Source organism: Sitophilus oryzae, unplaced genomic scaffold, assembly GCF_002938485.1.
Source record: "Sitophilus oryzae breed Bouriz unplaced genomic scaffold, Soryzae_2.0 scaffold_1175_pilon_pilon, whole genome shotgun sequence".
NCBI lineage: Eukaryota > Metazoa > Arthropoda > Insecta > Coleoptera > Curculionidae > Sitophilus > Sitophilus oryzae.
The window spans coordinates 469,645-487,840 of record NW_022145810.1 but is presented as its reverse complement, the minus strand read 5'-3'; the positions used below and the strand labels follow the sequence as shown (position 1 = coordinate 487,840).

At 32.9% G+C, this 18,196-nt stretch overlaps 1 protein-coding gene across 1 annotated transcript in view; it reads right to left on the bottom strand.

The window, feature by feature from the left end:
- Window positions 1-4,457: 4,457 nt before the first annotated feature.
- The window catches only part of LOC115889184 (protein madd-4-like), a gene marked incomplete at its 3' end in the record, with an annotated part of 15,300 nt that continues 1,561 nt past the window's right edge, over window positions 4,458-18,196 (bottom strand). The window contains exons 2-4 of the mRNA XM_030909141.1: window positions 16,837-17,297; window positions 4,882-5,077; window positions 4,458-4,545 (exon numbers count right to left, since the gene is read on the bottom strand). Of these exons, the coding sequence (XP_030765001.1) occupies window positions 4,458-4,545; window positions 4,882-5,077; window positions 16,837-17,297 (745 nt within the window). The remainder of the gene's footprint in view (window positions 4,546-4,881; window positions 5,078-16,836; window positions 17,298-18,196) is intronic.

The following is an 18,196-nucleotide window of genomic DNA, read 5'->3' as shown; positions in this document are numbered from 1 at the left end:
TCGTTGGACGGATTATAGCTCCAAACGAAATGTATTTTTTTTTCTTTGTCTGGCTAGTGCCGTTGTCTTTATATTATCATACAGTACATCAAAATTTTAAACACATAATGTATATTATTTAATAACAATAACCTTGTAATAAATACGCATGACCCTGTGCATTTAAAATATGCTCGATATTTATTTCCAAAGCACACATTGACGTCGTTTTTTTTGGATTGTAAATGCTCATTTATATCTACGTTTAATGATCATTCAATCATCATCCAAACTAATAATGGAGATTGTCTCTAAACTTTTGTCCCATTTTTGTATGTTTAATGGGTTATCTCGTGTATGAATAGAGATACATATATGCGGCGTCACATAACTCTGCCTTTTTTTATGAAACTAGCTACACACAGATTTGTCCTAGATTCCTTGCTTTCATCAATACAGGGCAAATTTGAAAATGTAGCATTTTTATGAAAATGTTGCATTAATAATAACCATCTATCAAAGAATGAAATCTAAATTATATTACCATAGAAACGCCTTTTGATTTTTAGGACTTCAGGAAAAAAATCAACCATATTTTCATGTTTTTTTTTAATTTTCTCGAAAACGATATGAAAATTTGGAACAGTATGAATAGGATTAATCAATTTAGAAAAAACAAAAAAATTTATGAAGAATGAATTTTTCTCTAAATGTCAATAATAAAAAAGTTTTTCCTCTTGTGAAGACAATCCGGGGACATACTGTATACACAGAAACTATCGTGGAATAGCCATTAACCAAAATTTGACATCGAATAAATTAATCGATTGTTTTGATTAACTAATTTGAACCGGCCGTCTATTGTAAAAAGTTAAATAATGTTTTCTTACCTTGTTTATGAAAATAAGTATAGAGTATGTTATATTTTTTTAGAGGCAATATGTAATATTTTACAATAAAATAAAATAATCTACAGGATCCCATTTAAAAAAAAAACATTAGTTTGGCAATAGTGCGTCGGGCATTTGTAGCTCCTAGAATAAAAACATGGGAATTTTGTTTCAGTGCAAACCTAAAGTATGTACTAGGATATATTTCAGAAAAATATTTTAACTCTTATAACAAACACACATGTGGGTGACACAAAGAAGTGTGAGTGGATTGGGATGATTTTTTTTAAATGGAACACTCTGTATATTATTGCATTTTTGGCTTCCTTTCAGATCACTTTATATAATCCTAAGCCATGAGTAAATATATTTCGGCAATTTCAGAGATATTAAAAAATAAATCAAAAATATATATTTTTCAAAATTAAACGTTCTCCATACAGGGTGGCCCATCGAAAACGTTCCGCAAGGCATAACGGCCAGGATATTTTTTTTTTCAAAAAATCCAAAAACACGTCAATTTTGTTTGTGAGGGGGACAATTTTTGCCCCAAAAATGATTCAACCCTCTAAGCGGGGGTGTCATCCCTCAACTTTTTTTCAAATGGGAAGGGGGGTCAAGTGGTACCGCAATGAAAAGGGCTTTTTATTCTCTATATTTTTCCGCTTCGTTTTTGAAAATCGGTCGAATCATTGAGAAAATATGAAGGATTGAAATTTGAAAAGTTTATTTAAACATTTATTAGAGTAAATGATAAGGATAAATTCCTTCGACCAATTTGCTGTTTTTTCTTATTATTTCTAGATGCTTACGCATTTTTTCACTTGCCACAAGGTTGAACGATCAGGTGCGGCAGTTGCTAGATAGCTGTTCTGTGACTTGTGCGTTGAAGTTCTTCTCAATATCGTTAAACTGACCTAAAATAGAATTTCCAAAAATACCAGCCCACACGTTCAATTTCTGAGGGTTTAGTGTGTGCACCTCGTGAAAAACCCCTCAGCCCAGTACCGACAGTTATGCCGATTAACTACACCGTTCAAAAAGAAAGCACACTCATGCGAAAAACACACATTAAATAGGAAATTATTATCATTCGCCACTCGTTCACTCAGAGTTTCACAAAATGGCAAGCGGCGATCAAAATCGTCTTCGTTGAGTTCTTATACCAACTGAATTTTGTACGGGTGGAACTTGTGTTTTTTTAATATCCTTTGGACACTGGTACGATTCACGCCGGCTAATTTTGCATTGGCTAATTTTCTTGTACTCAGCGTACTATCCATGGCAACTTGGCCCCAATACGAATACCTCCATAGCTTCATTTACTACAGGGTTTTCCTCTGCCTCTTTTTATTCATAACGGAACCAGTTTCGCGAGGAATTTTGCTACTAACTACTAACTCGCGAACAATTTTGTCATAAAAATGTTTTCAGGATGGCATTCATTGAATATCTGCGGAACCCGATTGCTACATTCATTATTTTTAAAATAAAGTTCGATTATTTCTACTTTTTCTGCAAGTGAGTACACCATAATTGTTAAAAAGTTTAACGATATTGAGAAGAACTTCAACGCACAAGTCAAAGAACAGCTATCTAGCAACTGCCGCACCTGATCGTTCAACCTTGTGGTAGTGAAAAGATGCGTAAGCATCTAGAAATAATAAGAAAACAAAGCAAATTAGTCGAAGGAATTTATCCTTATCATTTACTCTGATAAATGTTTAAATAAACTTTTCAAATTTCAATCCTTGATATTTTCTCAATGACTCGACCGATTATCAAAAACGAAGCGGGAAAGTATAGAGAATAAAAGCCCTTTCATTGCGGTACCACTTGACCCCCTTCCCATTTGAAAAAGTTGGGGATGACACTTCGCTTAGAGGGTGACACCCCCGCAATCATTTTTGGGGCAAAGTTGTCCCCCTCACAAACAAAATTGACGTGTTTTTGAATTTAAAAAAATTACCCTGCTTATTATGCCTTGCGGAACGTTTTCGACGAGCCACCATATTTTTCTTAAAAAAATATTAAAAATACTGTCTTGAAATCAAAACTATATTAGATATTTACTTTATGGTAGAATAGCTATTTGCTATAAATATAGTCGTAAATATACAGGATAAATATTTACGCCAACTTTCTAAAATAAATATTTTTTGTTTTTTAATGGAACACCCTGTATATTAATTTTTCAATAGAGGGAGAATTAAAAATAACATTTTTGTATTTAGAGTATTTCAAAAATTGTAACGGTTTCGCAGATATTCCCAGTTTTATATTTCATATAGCATTTTCCTGCAGAAATTTTTATCAAAGCCAATCAATGATTTTTCTCTCGTATTTTATCATTGAAAGCGCCATATGCAATAATACTGCGTATATCTGCAAAACTATTAAAAATTTAGAAATACTTTAAATACAAAAATGTTCATTTTAACTCTCCATCTAATAAAAAATATACAAGGTGTTCCATTAAAAAAAAACAAGATATTTTATATTTTAGAAAGTTTGGCGTAGAATATTGAACATCCAGTATGATTTACGGTTACCATATTTATAGCAAAGTAAGAACAGACCATCTAAAGTAAATACCTATTCTATAATAGGTATATATCAAAACTATTTTTGATTTCAGAACAGTTCTTGTATTTTTAATAATTTTTTTAAGAAGGGCTGAAATTTTGATTTATTTTTTAATATCTCTGAAACTATCGAAATATATTTACTCATATCTTAGTATTATCTAAAGTGATCTGAAAGGAAGCCAAAAATGCAATAATATACAGGGTGTTCCATTAAAAAAAATCGTCGAGATCCACTCACACTTTTTTGAGCCACCCTATAGAAGTTAAAATATTTTCTTGAAATATATCCTGGTACATACAGGTTTGGCACTTAAATAAAATTCTCAAGTATCTTATTCTAGGAGCTAGAGATGTCCGACGCACTAATACCGGACCCTGTATATGGAACTCAGATTTCACCTTTTCTATAAGTTATGAGATAACCGAGATACGAAAGGGATCGAAAAATGAATTTTCAAAGGGCGAAAGTCCTGTATTCTAGGAACTAAGAGGGCTAGACACTTTTGTGAGTAGCATATTTAGTTTCATAACAAAGTAGCACAGTGATCTGAAAACCGCATCTTTGTAGGTCTATTCATAAACGAGAAATCCTGCAAAACAAACGAAATTGGCACCCTGTACGCTAAAGATGATATGGATGAGACAATTAGACCTCCGATCAACTTTTCATGAATGAATTGTTCCCGATCCAATAATTCATTCAGTGAGAATACTCAGCGAAAAGTCTAAACAGTGTAAACCTCTTATGACTGAGAATTGCACATTATATAAAGACTATTTATTATTTCTTGTAGCGAATGTGTGCCTCCGTTTAAAAATAATATATTTATTTATATTAATACATTATTAACTAAGTGACCATTACTTTATTAAAGGGAAGGTTAAATGAATCCTTGTGACCAAAAATAAAAGGCTTATTACGTTATAGCTTATATGAAAGAGATAGTTTGCATAGTTTGATGTATGAAAGTTTATAAGTAAATTTTTAAAAACCAATTACCTTGTTTTTTGAGATAGCTGTTGTTTTGCTGTCTAAGCGGTATTCATCTAGGGTTAGGCTGGGCGATGTACTAACTGGTGTGAATGTCCTTAAAGAAAAGTAAAATATATAGTTATATTAATACAAGGATTATACTAAATAATGTACAGAAATATAAAAAAAAATTGATATTTTTTTATCAAAATTTTACTCTTTAATTTTAATCGAAATTTTAAACTTAAATTATTTTCAACTAAAAAATATGTATCAAACTGAGTCTACAATTACATGGTATTTACCCTTCATTGTTATCAAGAATATATCAGAAATTACCAATAATTTACTAATTATTTCTGGTTATATAGTAGTTATTGTTATAAGTCTTTATATAGCCATAATATGATTGTAATTGTCATTGTATTCATTGCAATCAATAAAAACTTACTTCACCTCCTTCTTTTTAGAGCCATCAGGGCGTTGTTCGTGAGACTGATCGTCTGCGTATATGGCTTTCCCTCTAGCTTTACCACTATTCCTTCCAGAAGTGACGTCCAATTGGACTTGCTTCTGAATTTCTTCAGATGTAGGAAATTCCCCTGGCTTCGGACGGACTGTTATAGATATGTTAGCAGATGATTTACCTTAAAAAAAAACGATTTTATTAGAAATATCACAATATCCTTGTTGCGAGGCGTGAAATATCACAGTGTTCTTGTTGCGAGTGCTTGAGTCAATTTGCCACATTTATTTATTTACTAGCGTGTACCAGCGACTTCGTTCGCGTCGAATTAATCATTTGTAATGGTGATGATAAAGCAAAGCAAGAATTTCCATTAACATACAAACTGGATAAAATTTTCTCACATTTATGTCAGCATGAGAAAAAACAATATGGCGATATTATTATATAACTTGGTAATATTTGAGGGATAGTTTCATCTCGTTGGAATTTGACTTTCGAAAAATCCGTTTGCCAAAAATAAGTTTTTTACGTCAAGTAATTTAAGCAGAATCGTGGTTAATCAATTACCCAACTTTTTGGAACACCCTGTATAATTTTTTAAAAAATTTCAAAATATGTAAAAAAAAAACAAATAAATTATGCTTGTCCAAGCGTTTTCCCGAAAGACTAACGGCCGTATTCATAGTGGAGCGCCAGCCGCCCGCCGAAAAGAAGCGCTCGCCGAAGATTTCTCCGGCGAGCGCTTCGATATCAGGAGAGAAAAAAAGCTCTTTCATAGTCGGCCGCCAGCGCACCGCTGCACAGTGCTTCGTCCCATGGACAAAAATCGAAAATAAAGTTAAAATTTACTAATATCTGAATATGTAATTTTATGCTTATAGCAATGTTCAACCATCCTGTATATTATTTTTCATAAACAGCGTTTTTTGTTAGCAAATATTTTCACTAAAAATAAATTTTGCGATCATTATCTTATATCAGTGAAAAGAATAACATTCATATTAGTTTTGTGTATGGAGTTAAACGGTACGTACCGAATTGAAAGCCACTATGGATATTGTTAAACAAGGTAAGTACTTTAAATTTATTTCTAAACAAGTTCGTTATTGTTTAGTTTTTATTTATTTTTAAGATGTTTCTTAAATGGGTATAAAAAATTTACGTTTTCAAACTTCAAAAAGGCATTAAAAAAACATATCAAAACATATCGTATTTATTGAATATTTTTGTTGCCATATTCATACACTTTTAATTTTTGTATAGTTCACCTGCGTCTGCTTGCGACGAACTTTATTTTATAATACTTTTCAGATGGAGTAAAATTGATAAGCAATGCCGATCTGGTTAATACTTGGCTTGATCATAAGGACAAGAACTCAAAATTATTTATATTTTTAAAAAATGTGTTCTTTATTAGATATTGGTGAACCTTCCAGTCCAATGAGATAACCACTTGTGCCTGAGCCCACCTATGTTGGCGCGAAACGTGGCATAAAAATGTTTCCATCTTTCAATTTATTATAAAACCCTCATACAAGAAAACGAAAAATAATATATGGATATGGTCTATTAAAGAGGTAACTATTAACATCCGAACCCCTCATACCAACAAAAAGAACATTAACAACGCGAAAAAGTAATATATTAGAAAATGATGTACAGAAATATCTTATATATGAGGATATTTCATCTACCTGTGATTTGGATACTATAAATTTGAAAGATTCTGTCAGCAATGATTCTTCTGAATCAGAGTAGTTACGATCTATGCATTTTGTTGTCCTAAAGTAAATTTATAGTCTTAAGTTTTTTTTTATTAAATATAGCATTAATGTTTCTTTTTCATTAAAGAAAAACATTTTTATCTTATATTAGGTTTATATTGTAGGAATCATGTCCTAATGTTATTCTAATTCTTTTTTATTACAGGTATTTATTTAATACTTACACCGTTTTCATACTATAAATTATTATTTCCTTAGATGGAACACAGCTCCAACATTCTTATTATCTATAAGATTTTTTTCATAAACGTGGGACTAAGAACATCATCATTTAGTACAATGAGGGTACTCATCATTTGTGTCAAATAAACCTAGTTTGAATAAAATGCCTACAATAAAAGAGAAGTTTTGCATTTTTGTCCTCTAGAGCCATATGTTCGAAGCACTGTGCGCTGGCTGGCGAAAATAACGGCGTGTCCCCAACAAAATTTCACTTCGGGTGGAGGGTTTTAACAACAGGGAACATGTTTTCTTTCTTTTTCTACACAAAATCGGTTATACGAACTTTAACGTTCTCTAAATATTTAAATAAATATTTTATTGATATTGCGTAATTTAAATATTTTATTGATGTGTCCATTATTTTGTTATAATTGGTTTTAAAGTAATGAATAATATCTTCGTAATCCTTCACTTATAGTAAATAGATTTACAATTTTTTATATACATATTTTTTTGGCTAGGTATATTTTTGGGTCATAATAAAAAGGATATTAAGTTAATAATTTATATAATGGGGAATTCCATAGGTCTGCTCGGTTATTTGAAAGTTTTATGGATTCTTTTTTATTACGTTTATTTTTATAGACCTTAACCTTAACCTATTGGTGCTGTCTTAAGGATTTTAAAATTATTTTAAAGGAAACTATGACTAGAGTAGAAGTAATTTATATTTTTAAATTGGCTCTATTTTTGTTTTGTGTAGATGACTGATGTTTTGTGAATTTGGTATATTTTTTCCAGTTTGTGTAAATTACAAAGAGAATTAATGTAATAAACGTAAAAACAATAGACAAAATAAAAAAATTATAAACATAAAAAAAACAAAACGATAAAACATTTAAATGGTCAAATAGATGGACGGAATTCATATGCCTCAAATGTAATGAATTATGGCGTCAAAAATACGAATGTCATCGTTATCGTTAATCGTCACAATATTATAAATATCCACAATTAATTCAGTTTGCTTGTTGCTTCTTTCAACTAGAGAAATAAACCAGACTAAACTGGCGGGCCGCCCGGAGATGGTCAGGATATGCTCCAGTCGCCGGCCGAACATCACCGGATGGGGTTTAAACTGCGCAAGTGTTCTTCGCCTGGAGATCGACTATGAAACTAAAAAAAAATGCTTATCCAACCACCCGCCGGCGAGAGGGCGGTTACTCTATATGACGGATGTGCGCACGCGTTACTCGGAGAGCGCTCGACTCTGAAATAAGAACCAAGAATTTCGGGAAAGCTCCCGCCAGCGGGCGGCTGGCGATCGACTATGAATACGGCCGTAACCGTTTATAAATTAAATATACAGGGTGGCGCACCTTATTCGCCTCGGTGGATTATACGAAAACGGAAAGATGTAGAAACAAAATATTTTATGGGTATATGTGGGAAGGCAATGTGCATAATTCAAAATTATTTTCAAATGTACAGGGTCTGTCAGAACTAAGATATATACCAAAGTTATATTTTTTCTTATGGAATACCCGGTATTTTATTTTATTTTTGGATTTTTGAACATAAAATAAGGCATTTATTATAAATGTTTAATATGTTTACAAGCTTTGGTTTTTGAGATATTTAAAGATATTTAAATATGCATTCTGTAATAAAAAAGTTTGTCAACACCTTGTACATTACTTTTCGGAATTAATTCTTGTGCTGACTTTCAAGCCAGAGAAATAAACTTTACTAAAAAGATTGATTGCTTCCTTAAATGTATACAGGGGTATCAAAAATTGCTGGTCTATTTTAAATATTTATTTTACATAAAAGCTTCGTTATTTCAAATGCAACATTATGTATTTTTCTAAATAAGTCGAAGCAGACTTAAATGCTCTTTCAAACTATATTAGGGTTTTCTATACCTATCTTGCTCAGATTTTGAATAAAAAGCGATTTTTCAAAATTGTAATCAAGATGTCGCCATGGCAATTTTCTAGTGACAAGCTATTTTCAAAATAGACAAGAATATTTTATGGACTTTATTTAAATTTATAACAGGTTATTTTTATTTAATTTACCTACAATAAGGTTAATAAGTAAGTATTTTATTATTTTATCAAGAAAAATGAAGCAGTATCTGCTGGCGGAACGAATGGATATGTTGCTAGTGATTTTATTTTGTGAGGACAATTGTTTGTTGGCCTGAAGGGTTTATGCTCAAAGATATCCAAATAGAAATTTTATTGACAAGAGTTTTTTTGAAATACTACTTTTCCTATTTCGCAGAGCTGTCAGTGTGATATGTGAAATTGTGAAAACTATTAGGCAGAAACCTGTAGTTGGTAGTGAAGAAAATGAATTTGCCTTATTAATTGGTACTTTTATAGAAAATCCAAGATATCTACAAGTCATCGTAATATAAATCAAAGAACTACTTCTTTATTTTTCTTGATAAAATAATAAATACTTGCTTATTAAACTATTGCAGGTAAATTAAATAAAAGTAAACTGTTATAAATTGAAATAAAGTCCATCAAGTAATGTCGATTTTGAAAATAGCTACTAACTGTTACTAGCAAATTGCCATGGCGACACCAGCCATCTTGATTGCCATTTTATTGAAATATCGCTTTTTATTCAAAATCTGAGCCAGATAGGTATAGGAAACCCTAATATAGTTTGAAAGAGCATCTAAATCTGCTTCGACTTATTTAAAAAAATACATAGTGTTGTGTTTGAAATAACGTAGTTTTTATGTAAAATAAATATTCAAAATAGCCCAGCAGTTTTTGATACCCCTGTACATATTTAAGGAAGCAATAACATTTTTTAGTAAAGTTTATTTCTCTACTAAGTCAGCACAAGAATTAACTCTGAAAAGTAATGTACAGGGTGTTGACAAACTTTTTTATTATAGCATGCATATTTAAATATCTTTAAATATCTCAAAAACCAAAGCATTTAAACATATTAAACCCTTATAATAAATGCCTTATTTTATGCCCCAGAATCCAAAAATTAAATAATATACCGGGTGTTCCATAAGAAAAAACATAACTTTGGTATGGATATTAGTTCTGACACACCCTGTACATTTGAAAATAATTTTAAATTATGCATATTGCTCCCCTATATATACCCATAAAAAAATTTGTATCTACATCTTTCCGTTTTCGTATAATCAACCGAGGCGAATGAGGTGCGCCACCCTGTATTAAATATTGTAATATTGTTATGGTTGAGGGGCGTTTTCACCCTCCTGGAATTTGAGATTCGAGAAACCCCTCCTTATCGAATCTCTACACCCCACAGTCAATCCGTTTGCCAAAAATCAGCTGTAAACGTCAAGCAGTTTAAGCAGAATCGTGATTACTCAATGGTCGTATTTTATGAAACACCCTGTATAAATTTATAAAAAATCTTAAAATATGTAAAACAACAAAATAAAATATACGTGTTTAGAAGTTTTTCCGAAAAACTCGCAGGTTTTTAAATAAAAAAATATTGTAATATTTGAGGGATAGTTTCACCCCCTTAGAATTTGAGTTTCGAAAAATCCCTTCTTATCGAACCTCTACACTCTAAAGTCAATCTGTTTTCCAAAAATCAGCTTTTTATGTCAAGCGCTTCGTGATTAATCAATGACCAGATTTTTCGAAACACCCTGTATACATTTTTAAAAAATCTTAAAATATGTAAAAAACAAAATAAAATATACGTGTTTAAGCGTTTTTTCGGAAACTTGACCGTTTTTTAAATAAAAAATATTGTAATATTTGAGGGGTGGTTTCACCCTCTTGGAACTGGAATTTCGAAAAATCCCTTCTTATCGAACCTCTACACCCTAGAATCAACCTGTATGCCAAAATTGAGCTTCTTACGTTGAGTGGTTTGAGCAGGATCGTGATTAATCAGTATGTCAGTCACTTAAGGATTTTATATATTAGTATAGATTTCCGGACATTGTCATTCGTTTTGAAATTTTAGTTTTGTGTTACGAGTTTTTGGTTTAAATAAATAGTGTTCTGATACTTTAAGCTTAAAAATGTTTACTAGCAGACCTTACAGTCGAACGATGTTCTTTTTAGAACGTCTTTTAGTGCAAAGTGCACAAGATAGCTTAATAGCCGTAAAAAATCCATAACAACTATATTAGAATATTTTGAACGGTAAAGCGGTAGCAATGATCTTTTATGACCCTTAAATGCTGTTAAAAAAGTGAGTTTTGTTGATGTAAATAATAACTGTTTATATCAGGGTTGGTATGATTTAAATCATGATTTAAATCGTGATTTATAAATTTAAATCACGTGATTTAAATCAAAAGAATCAATTTTATTAAAACTTTAAAATAAATCAAAAAATAACTGTAAAAGTTATAAAAATGTGTGCTAGAAAACTATAAAATTATTTATATAACAGATACAACAGATAATAAATAATTGTAAATGTTATAAAACTATACAAAAATATGTATTCATCAATTTAAATGTTGCACTGATTTTTGAAGTAATTTCGTGTGAATTCATGCATTAGATCTCTAAACCATAAACTCTAAACCGCAGGGATTTATTTTAAAATGTATATGTTACGGTTAAGGTCCGATGTCCGGTTAATGTCGACATTACCCGGTTAATCTGGAGAATAACACACAACAAAACAACCAAAAACATAACTTAACCCAAACATTAACATGTTAATGTCGACATTAACCGGACATCGGACTTTAACCGTAACATATATACAAAGGGTACAGGTGACAAAAATGCGCTGTTCGAATATATATAATTCGTAAAATCTAGTGCCAGAACTAGGTTCTTCTGATATAGAAACTATATTTTCATTCCCGAGATTCTATAATCGTCAGAAAATATGTTTTATTCTTTTTTAAACAGTTGTATGTTGATTAAGGTAACTTCTGCCTTCTCCAATTTATCTTCTAGTACTTTCCAAATTCCTACCGACATTTCGATCTGCAGTAAGTAGTTTACACTTTGATATTAGCTAATATTAATTTCATTCACTAGTTAAAACTATTTCCGAACAATAGCGTATTGTTTTATTAGGAGTAAAAATTATGCTTTTTTTGGCGATGCTGTGCATTTGACGGACCAGTGTAAAGCTATTCCGACTTTACATACTTTACTCCGAATAGAACATGCTATATTTTTTTAAAACATTACAAATAATTTTTTAATCAATTTCAAACGTTGCAAATATATCAAGCAACAATTTGTACACTCATGTTGAATTTGACACTTAATATCAGTTTAATAATATATTTTTGTACTTTTGAGCTTCGGCGCAGAAGTCCTGTACTTTTATGCCTAGGCGTTAAAATGACAAAAAATAATACTTTTGTGACGTTTGAAAAAAACCTTTTGATCTGATACGAGCGACTTTTTTTGGGGAATACAGGGTGAGTTTCCTACGATGTTCTCTATGGGTATCTCGGAAACTACTGAAGATAGAGAGTCTGTTAAATGGGGAAAGAATTGCTGTTTTATGGGGTCATAAATATGCGCCTTTCACATTTTTGAAAAAGTTCATGGCTTACTAGATATTTCGAAAAAAACAAATTTCGGCTATTTTAAAAATTGTCCCTAATTCCATTATAAGCTATTTTAGACAAAAAGTTTTCAGATAAAAGTTGTAGATAATCACATCCTTAATGAGACTGTGTCCGTTTTTTTCTAAAGCCTGTCATTTTTGACATATGACACAAACATATGTTTTTTTAAATGGAAACCATAGTTGGCCATGACTTCATAAATAGCACCATTTGTTAAGCTTTTTAGTGATATAAGCTATAATATCTTTTCTTCGAAAAATTATTGAGTTATAGCCAATTCTTATCATTTTTAAACAAATTCATTTAGTTAGCCATGGAAACAAGTTCAATCGCCGTTGCTCTTACGGTTCTTTACAATTTACATTACACAAACAAAAACTTAAAAAAATAATATCACTACATACACTATAAGTTATTTTAGAAAATGTTCAAAAAATCTGCCATTGTTTTGAGTTGCACCTTGGTAAAACTGAATTACTATATTCTCATCCCAAGTAGCATTTGGACGTTATCTAACGTCGGGTATACGTCGCGTTCAATAAACCCGACGTCGGGTACCAACGTCGGTTCGACCGCCTGACGACCCTTATTTGCACCTAAATGGGGAATACAGATTCAGGTCGCCTCGACGTCGGTATCTGACCTAATAGGGAATGTAATTCTACCAATTACCAACGTCATATTACGTTGGATTTTAGTTACTTAAAATTCGTCGCTAAGCATTTACGTTACTACTAAACTAAAAAACTACCTAATTAGAAATGGATTCATAATCACTCCTCGAATATAACTATAAGTGCCTATTTAATTTCATATTATAATAATTCTGAATCATTAATCCATACATCAGTTTTGTCAACGGAAGTCACTTTCTTGATATATCTGATTAAAATACTCCGGAAAACAACGAGCGCCTTCAAAATTAGGTAGATTTATGAAATAAAAATGTCTATAAAAAGTAACTCGCAAAATATTTTTAAATTTTCTAGCTGGTTTAATCATAAAACTGTACTGTGGTTCCCCAAACTCAACCTTATCAATATTATTCTACTAGAAATCGAAATGTGAATATAAATTTTAAAAACAAAAAACGATTTTAAAATGGCTGACAATCGGATACGTGTTAAGAATGGCGGATTTCTGTGTCCCACTCAATATGAACTACCAATATACCAATTCCGACCGGGTCTCCAACATTAGTCGTCTCACACGACCGAAGTCATCAAACCGGACGACCGGCAATCGTATTATGACGTATATAATTCCAACGTACGCTACGTAACCTCACTTTGCGTTTTGCTTATCAATGATTTGTTGATTTATGCAACTATATTTTAGTTTTTGTTTTCTCGTTAAAAAAAATGGGCAGCCACTTTTTTAAGCCTAACCTCACATGTCGGAGGAGGATGGGGTCTGTTGGTATCCTAAGCTAAAAAATGAAATTAAGGCGCAATGCACACTGAACGGACGTCAGGCGTGGACGTGGCACAGACTTATGGTCGCTTCTACGTCTCTTCTATGTAATTCAATGGTCCAATGCACACGTGGTGCTGACGGCTGCCATCCGGCCCTTGCCACGTCTCTTTCCCGTCACTCGTAGCGTACAGGAACAGGCACGTCCGTTGAACGATACTTGAATTTAATATTCAGTTTTGTGAAGAATTTGAAGCATAACGTCAAATGTTCCACCCGTTTTCCCCTTCTTTAGCCACAGTGGATGAACCCAAAATTGTCTGTTTTTTTTGTACATGCCAAGTACACCAAACCCAATATATCTCCATCAGAACTTGAACAATCCATGTTCTAATCTAGTCGGTAATTACAGTTGTAGCCAAAACTATGACTCTTTTGTAGTTGTAACCAAAACTGTGAACTTCACCTCTCCGTTCCTAACTGACCGAAATTTTTCGTCACTACCCTGTCCCTTCTGTGTGGATTGGCACACGTCACATCTCCGCCGCGTCCGTGTCCCGTCCTTGCCACGTCCTCGCCCTCGTCCGTTCAGTGTGAATTGCACCTAAGATGCACCAGTGTAATGCAGCATCTCTTTCGGATAAAAAGCATTTACGGGTGGAGGCAAGACATCACTACTACTATTATTATTTTGCAAAAGCCTCGACCTCTTTCTGTAAAATGTAGATGAATGTCTAAATGCCTTTTTAGTGTTTTTTTAGGCATAATAAAAAATTTAAATTTGTTTACAAAAACTTTTTATTAGGTTATGTTCATGATGTTCATTAGGTCGCAAATGCTACTTAATGGGTTGTATTTACGGACATAAATAGAGATACGTAAATTAGAGGTTATAAATATGAACATGAAATACAACAAAATATAATTGGACGTTAGTTTAGGGATTATCAGTGAGACGTATCCTATTCGGACAACGGGTAGACGTCGGGCTAGTTCAAATATATGTACGTCGTGCAAGCCAACGTGGGAACGACGTTGGGAAATTAATAAAAATGGTACGTTGTTATTTTGTACGTCGACATATCGTTGGATTTACCGACTCGGATCCAACGACGTCGCTTTTAATAGGAAAGCGACGTCACAGGTCGTATCACGAGCACCCGACCTAAATTTGCACAAAGTCTGACGTCGCTTCAGGTCAGATTTAGTTCGAAGTCAGATAGATGCTACTTGGGATAGAAGGACCGGTCGATTTAATTAAACTTTTCTCGTACCGCCACTTCTAGTGCCTCTCTTAATTCATAAGTTCTTTTGTAAACCTTTAACAACAAGGCTATACCGCATAAAAAATTCTAAAATGGATAGGTCAGGTGATCGGGGAGGCCCATGCTATTAGTCCACCTCTTCCTATCCCTGCGGTTGTATAATTATGATATAAATAATTTTTAATATTTCTCTCATAATGGGGGTGGGGGGTGGTGTGTCATAATGAAAGGTCATGTTGGAACCACTCTATTGATGCGCGAGTATCTACACGCTTGTCTTCATTTGAAAAATTCATATTTACAATTATGATCCGCCTCGTCTTGTAATTAAGATAACATGTAGTACTCCCTCAGACGTACATACCACACGCTGCGCGGTTCCAAAAATCCAAAATCTTCAACCCTGGAACTACCTGCTGTTTGCCCTATAACCTCATTCATTCGCAGCGTGTCGTACCATACGCTTGGACCGCGTCCGTTACGTTATCCCCGTTTTAGGGGTCGCTAGTGCGTGGTTCGTTGTGCGTAAATTGTGTACCTGTGTTTCAATCCCTAAAAATGCCTAAAAACACTAACATTTTGGAGATTCGTAAACGAGGAGTTTACTATAAATGTCGAATAATCTTCAAAACAGACCCCCGCCGCGCACCTGCGTCGCGTCGGGGCTCTAGAGGGAAACAGAAAGTGCAACCGCCGAATTCATCTACCAGGTAGTAATTAATAATAATTATAATAATAATATCATTATATTGCAACCAAAAAGCATGTTAACAAAGGTAAAGCGGAACAAGAAGTTCTTTACATATGTATTTTTGATTCAATCGCTTCTAAATTTTGTTTATTTTAATTTACAAAGTTTGGATGTGACAGCTTCACATTTCTGAGAGCAATGGCGATTGAACTTGTTTCCATGGCTAACTAAGTGAATTTGTTTAAAAATCATAAGAATTGGCTATAACTCAGTAATTTTTCGAAGAAAAGATATTATAGCTTATATGACTAAAAAGCTTAAAAAATGGCGCTTTTTATGAAGTCATGGCCAACTATGGTTTCCATTTAAAAAAACATATGTTTGTGTCATATGTCAAAAATGACAGGCTTTAGAAAAAAATGAAGGACACAGTCTCATTAAGGATGTGATTGTCTACAACTTTTATCTGAAAACTTTTTCTCTAAAATAGCTTATAATGGAATTAGGGACAATTTTTAAAATAGCCGAAATTTGTTTTTTTCGAAATATCTAGTAAGCCATGAACTTTTTTAAAAATCTGAAAGGCGCATATTTATAACCCCACAAAACTGCAATTCTTTCCCCATTTAACCGACTCTCTATCTACAGTAGTTTCCGAGATACCCATAGAAAACATCGTAGGAAACTCACCCTGTATATTGGTGACCGGCGATAGTGGAATAATAATATAATTAATGTTATATTAATGTTATTGGAGGATATGGCTTTAACTGGAAATAAGTCCTAGTTATTTGTAAATCCGATTTAAATAATGTTTTGTAGAAAAAAATGATTTAAATAAAAAAAAATGTGATTTAAATAAAAAAATCTGTTTTTTATTTTTTTTAAATCATGATTTTTTCCAACCCTGGTTTATATATTTATAATTAATTTATTTTTCATTCCTAAAATATTTTGATTAAAAGAAAATATGTAAAAGAGGGCAACGCTGTGCCGGCCAAGCTTAATTACAGCACTAAAAGAACTATAAAACACGTAGGTACTTACCAGCTGTACAAGAATATGTCCCACTATCTCTCAGTGTCAAATTATGCACCCTCAAAGCTCCCTTTTTGGAGCTCTTGTACTTCCTGCTTTGCGGAAGAAAGTTATTGTCCTTCTTCCACTGGATCTTCGACTTATCAAACCTTTTAACCGGACACTTGATCTTAACGGTGGTACCGGTAAAAAGAGTGGCCGCTCCGCCTACTTTGACAGTGACTTTGTCTTTTCTGACGTCATGCTGGATGAAGGTGCTGTTGGTGACGCTAATGTGCGGTTTGTCGCTTTCCACGATGCAGCTCTTGGCGTTGCAGGGCTTTTTTTCAGACGGTTTCGGGGAAGGACACATGGACGCTGGTCGGTCGACTGTGTGGTTTTGGGCCATGACTTGCTTGCAGTCGACTTTTCGGGATTTCTCACCGCCACCGCAGGGTTTGGAGCATTTCGACCATTCGGATACCTTCCATCTATAAAAAGTACGGAATATAATATATCTTTAACATAAATAAATAAGTAAACAACGCTTTATCGTACAAAAAGCCAAAATAGCTTCATCGACAAAGCATTTACAAAACAATCAAAAGCATAATAAATATACAAATCATAAAAAATATCATACAATACAAATCAATTCAAAAAAATTTACGTCATTAAAATTACAAATAAAACATACATGGACATTGCGGAACACAAAAAAGGCATATCAATAAAATTTTAGAATAGAAAAATTGTAAATGGATATAATCATGTAAGAGTTATAAAATATTCAATATTAAATACTAGACATTTAACCAGTGTGTGAGATGATCAAAATTTTAAAATTCAAAATTGTTCATGATTAAACATCAACAAAAAAGTCCTTTACCGCATATAGGGCTCCCTCCCTCTCCAGTAAGTATAATTTCAGAGCTTTGCGAAATTCGGGAAAGAATGAAAGTGACTTGATATTCAAAGGCAGATGATCGTACATTTTTTTGGCATTGTACAGTATTGAACCTTTAACTAGTTGTGAGCTCGGTGTTGGCAGATAAAGATCGTGCTCCGCATTCCTAAGTGGATAGTTGTGAGATGGCCTTTCGGGAATAGCAGATGTGTGCTTGCGGAGCAAACGGATTCAAAAATGAATAAGAAAGGAAGAGTCAGTATTTTGAAATTTTTAAAGAAAATCTGGCAGTGAGTTCTACTGTTCAGTCCCAATAAATATCGAACTGCTCTCTTTTGAAGTTTGAAAATACGATCAAATTTTGTCGCGCAGCAAGTACCCCTTAATGGAAGGGCATAACGAAGATGCGACTCAAAAAGGGCATAATAGACTATTCTAGAGGTTGATAAGTTAAGTTCCTTAGAAACTGACCTTAGCGCAAAA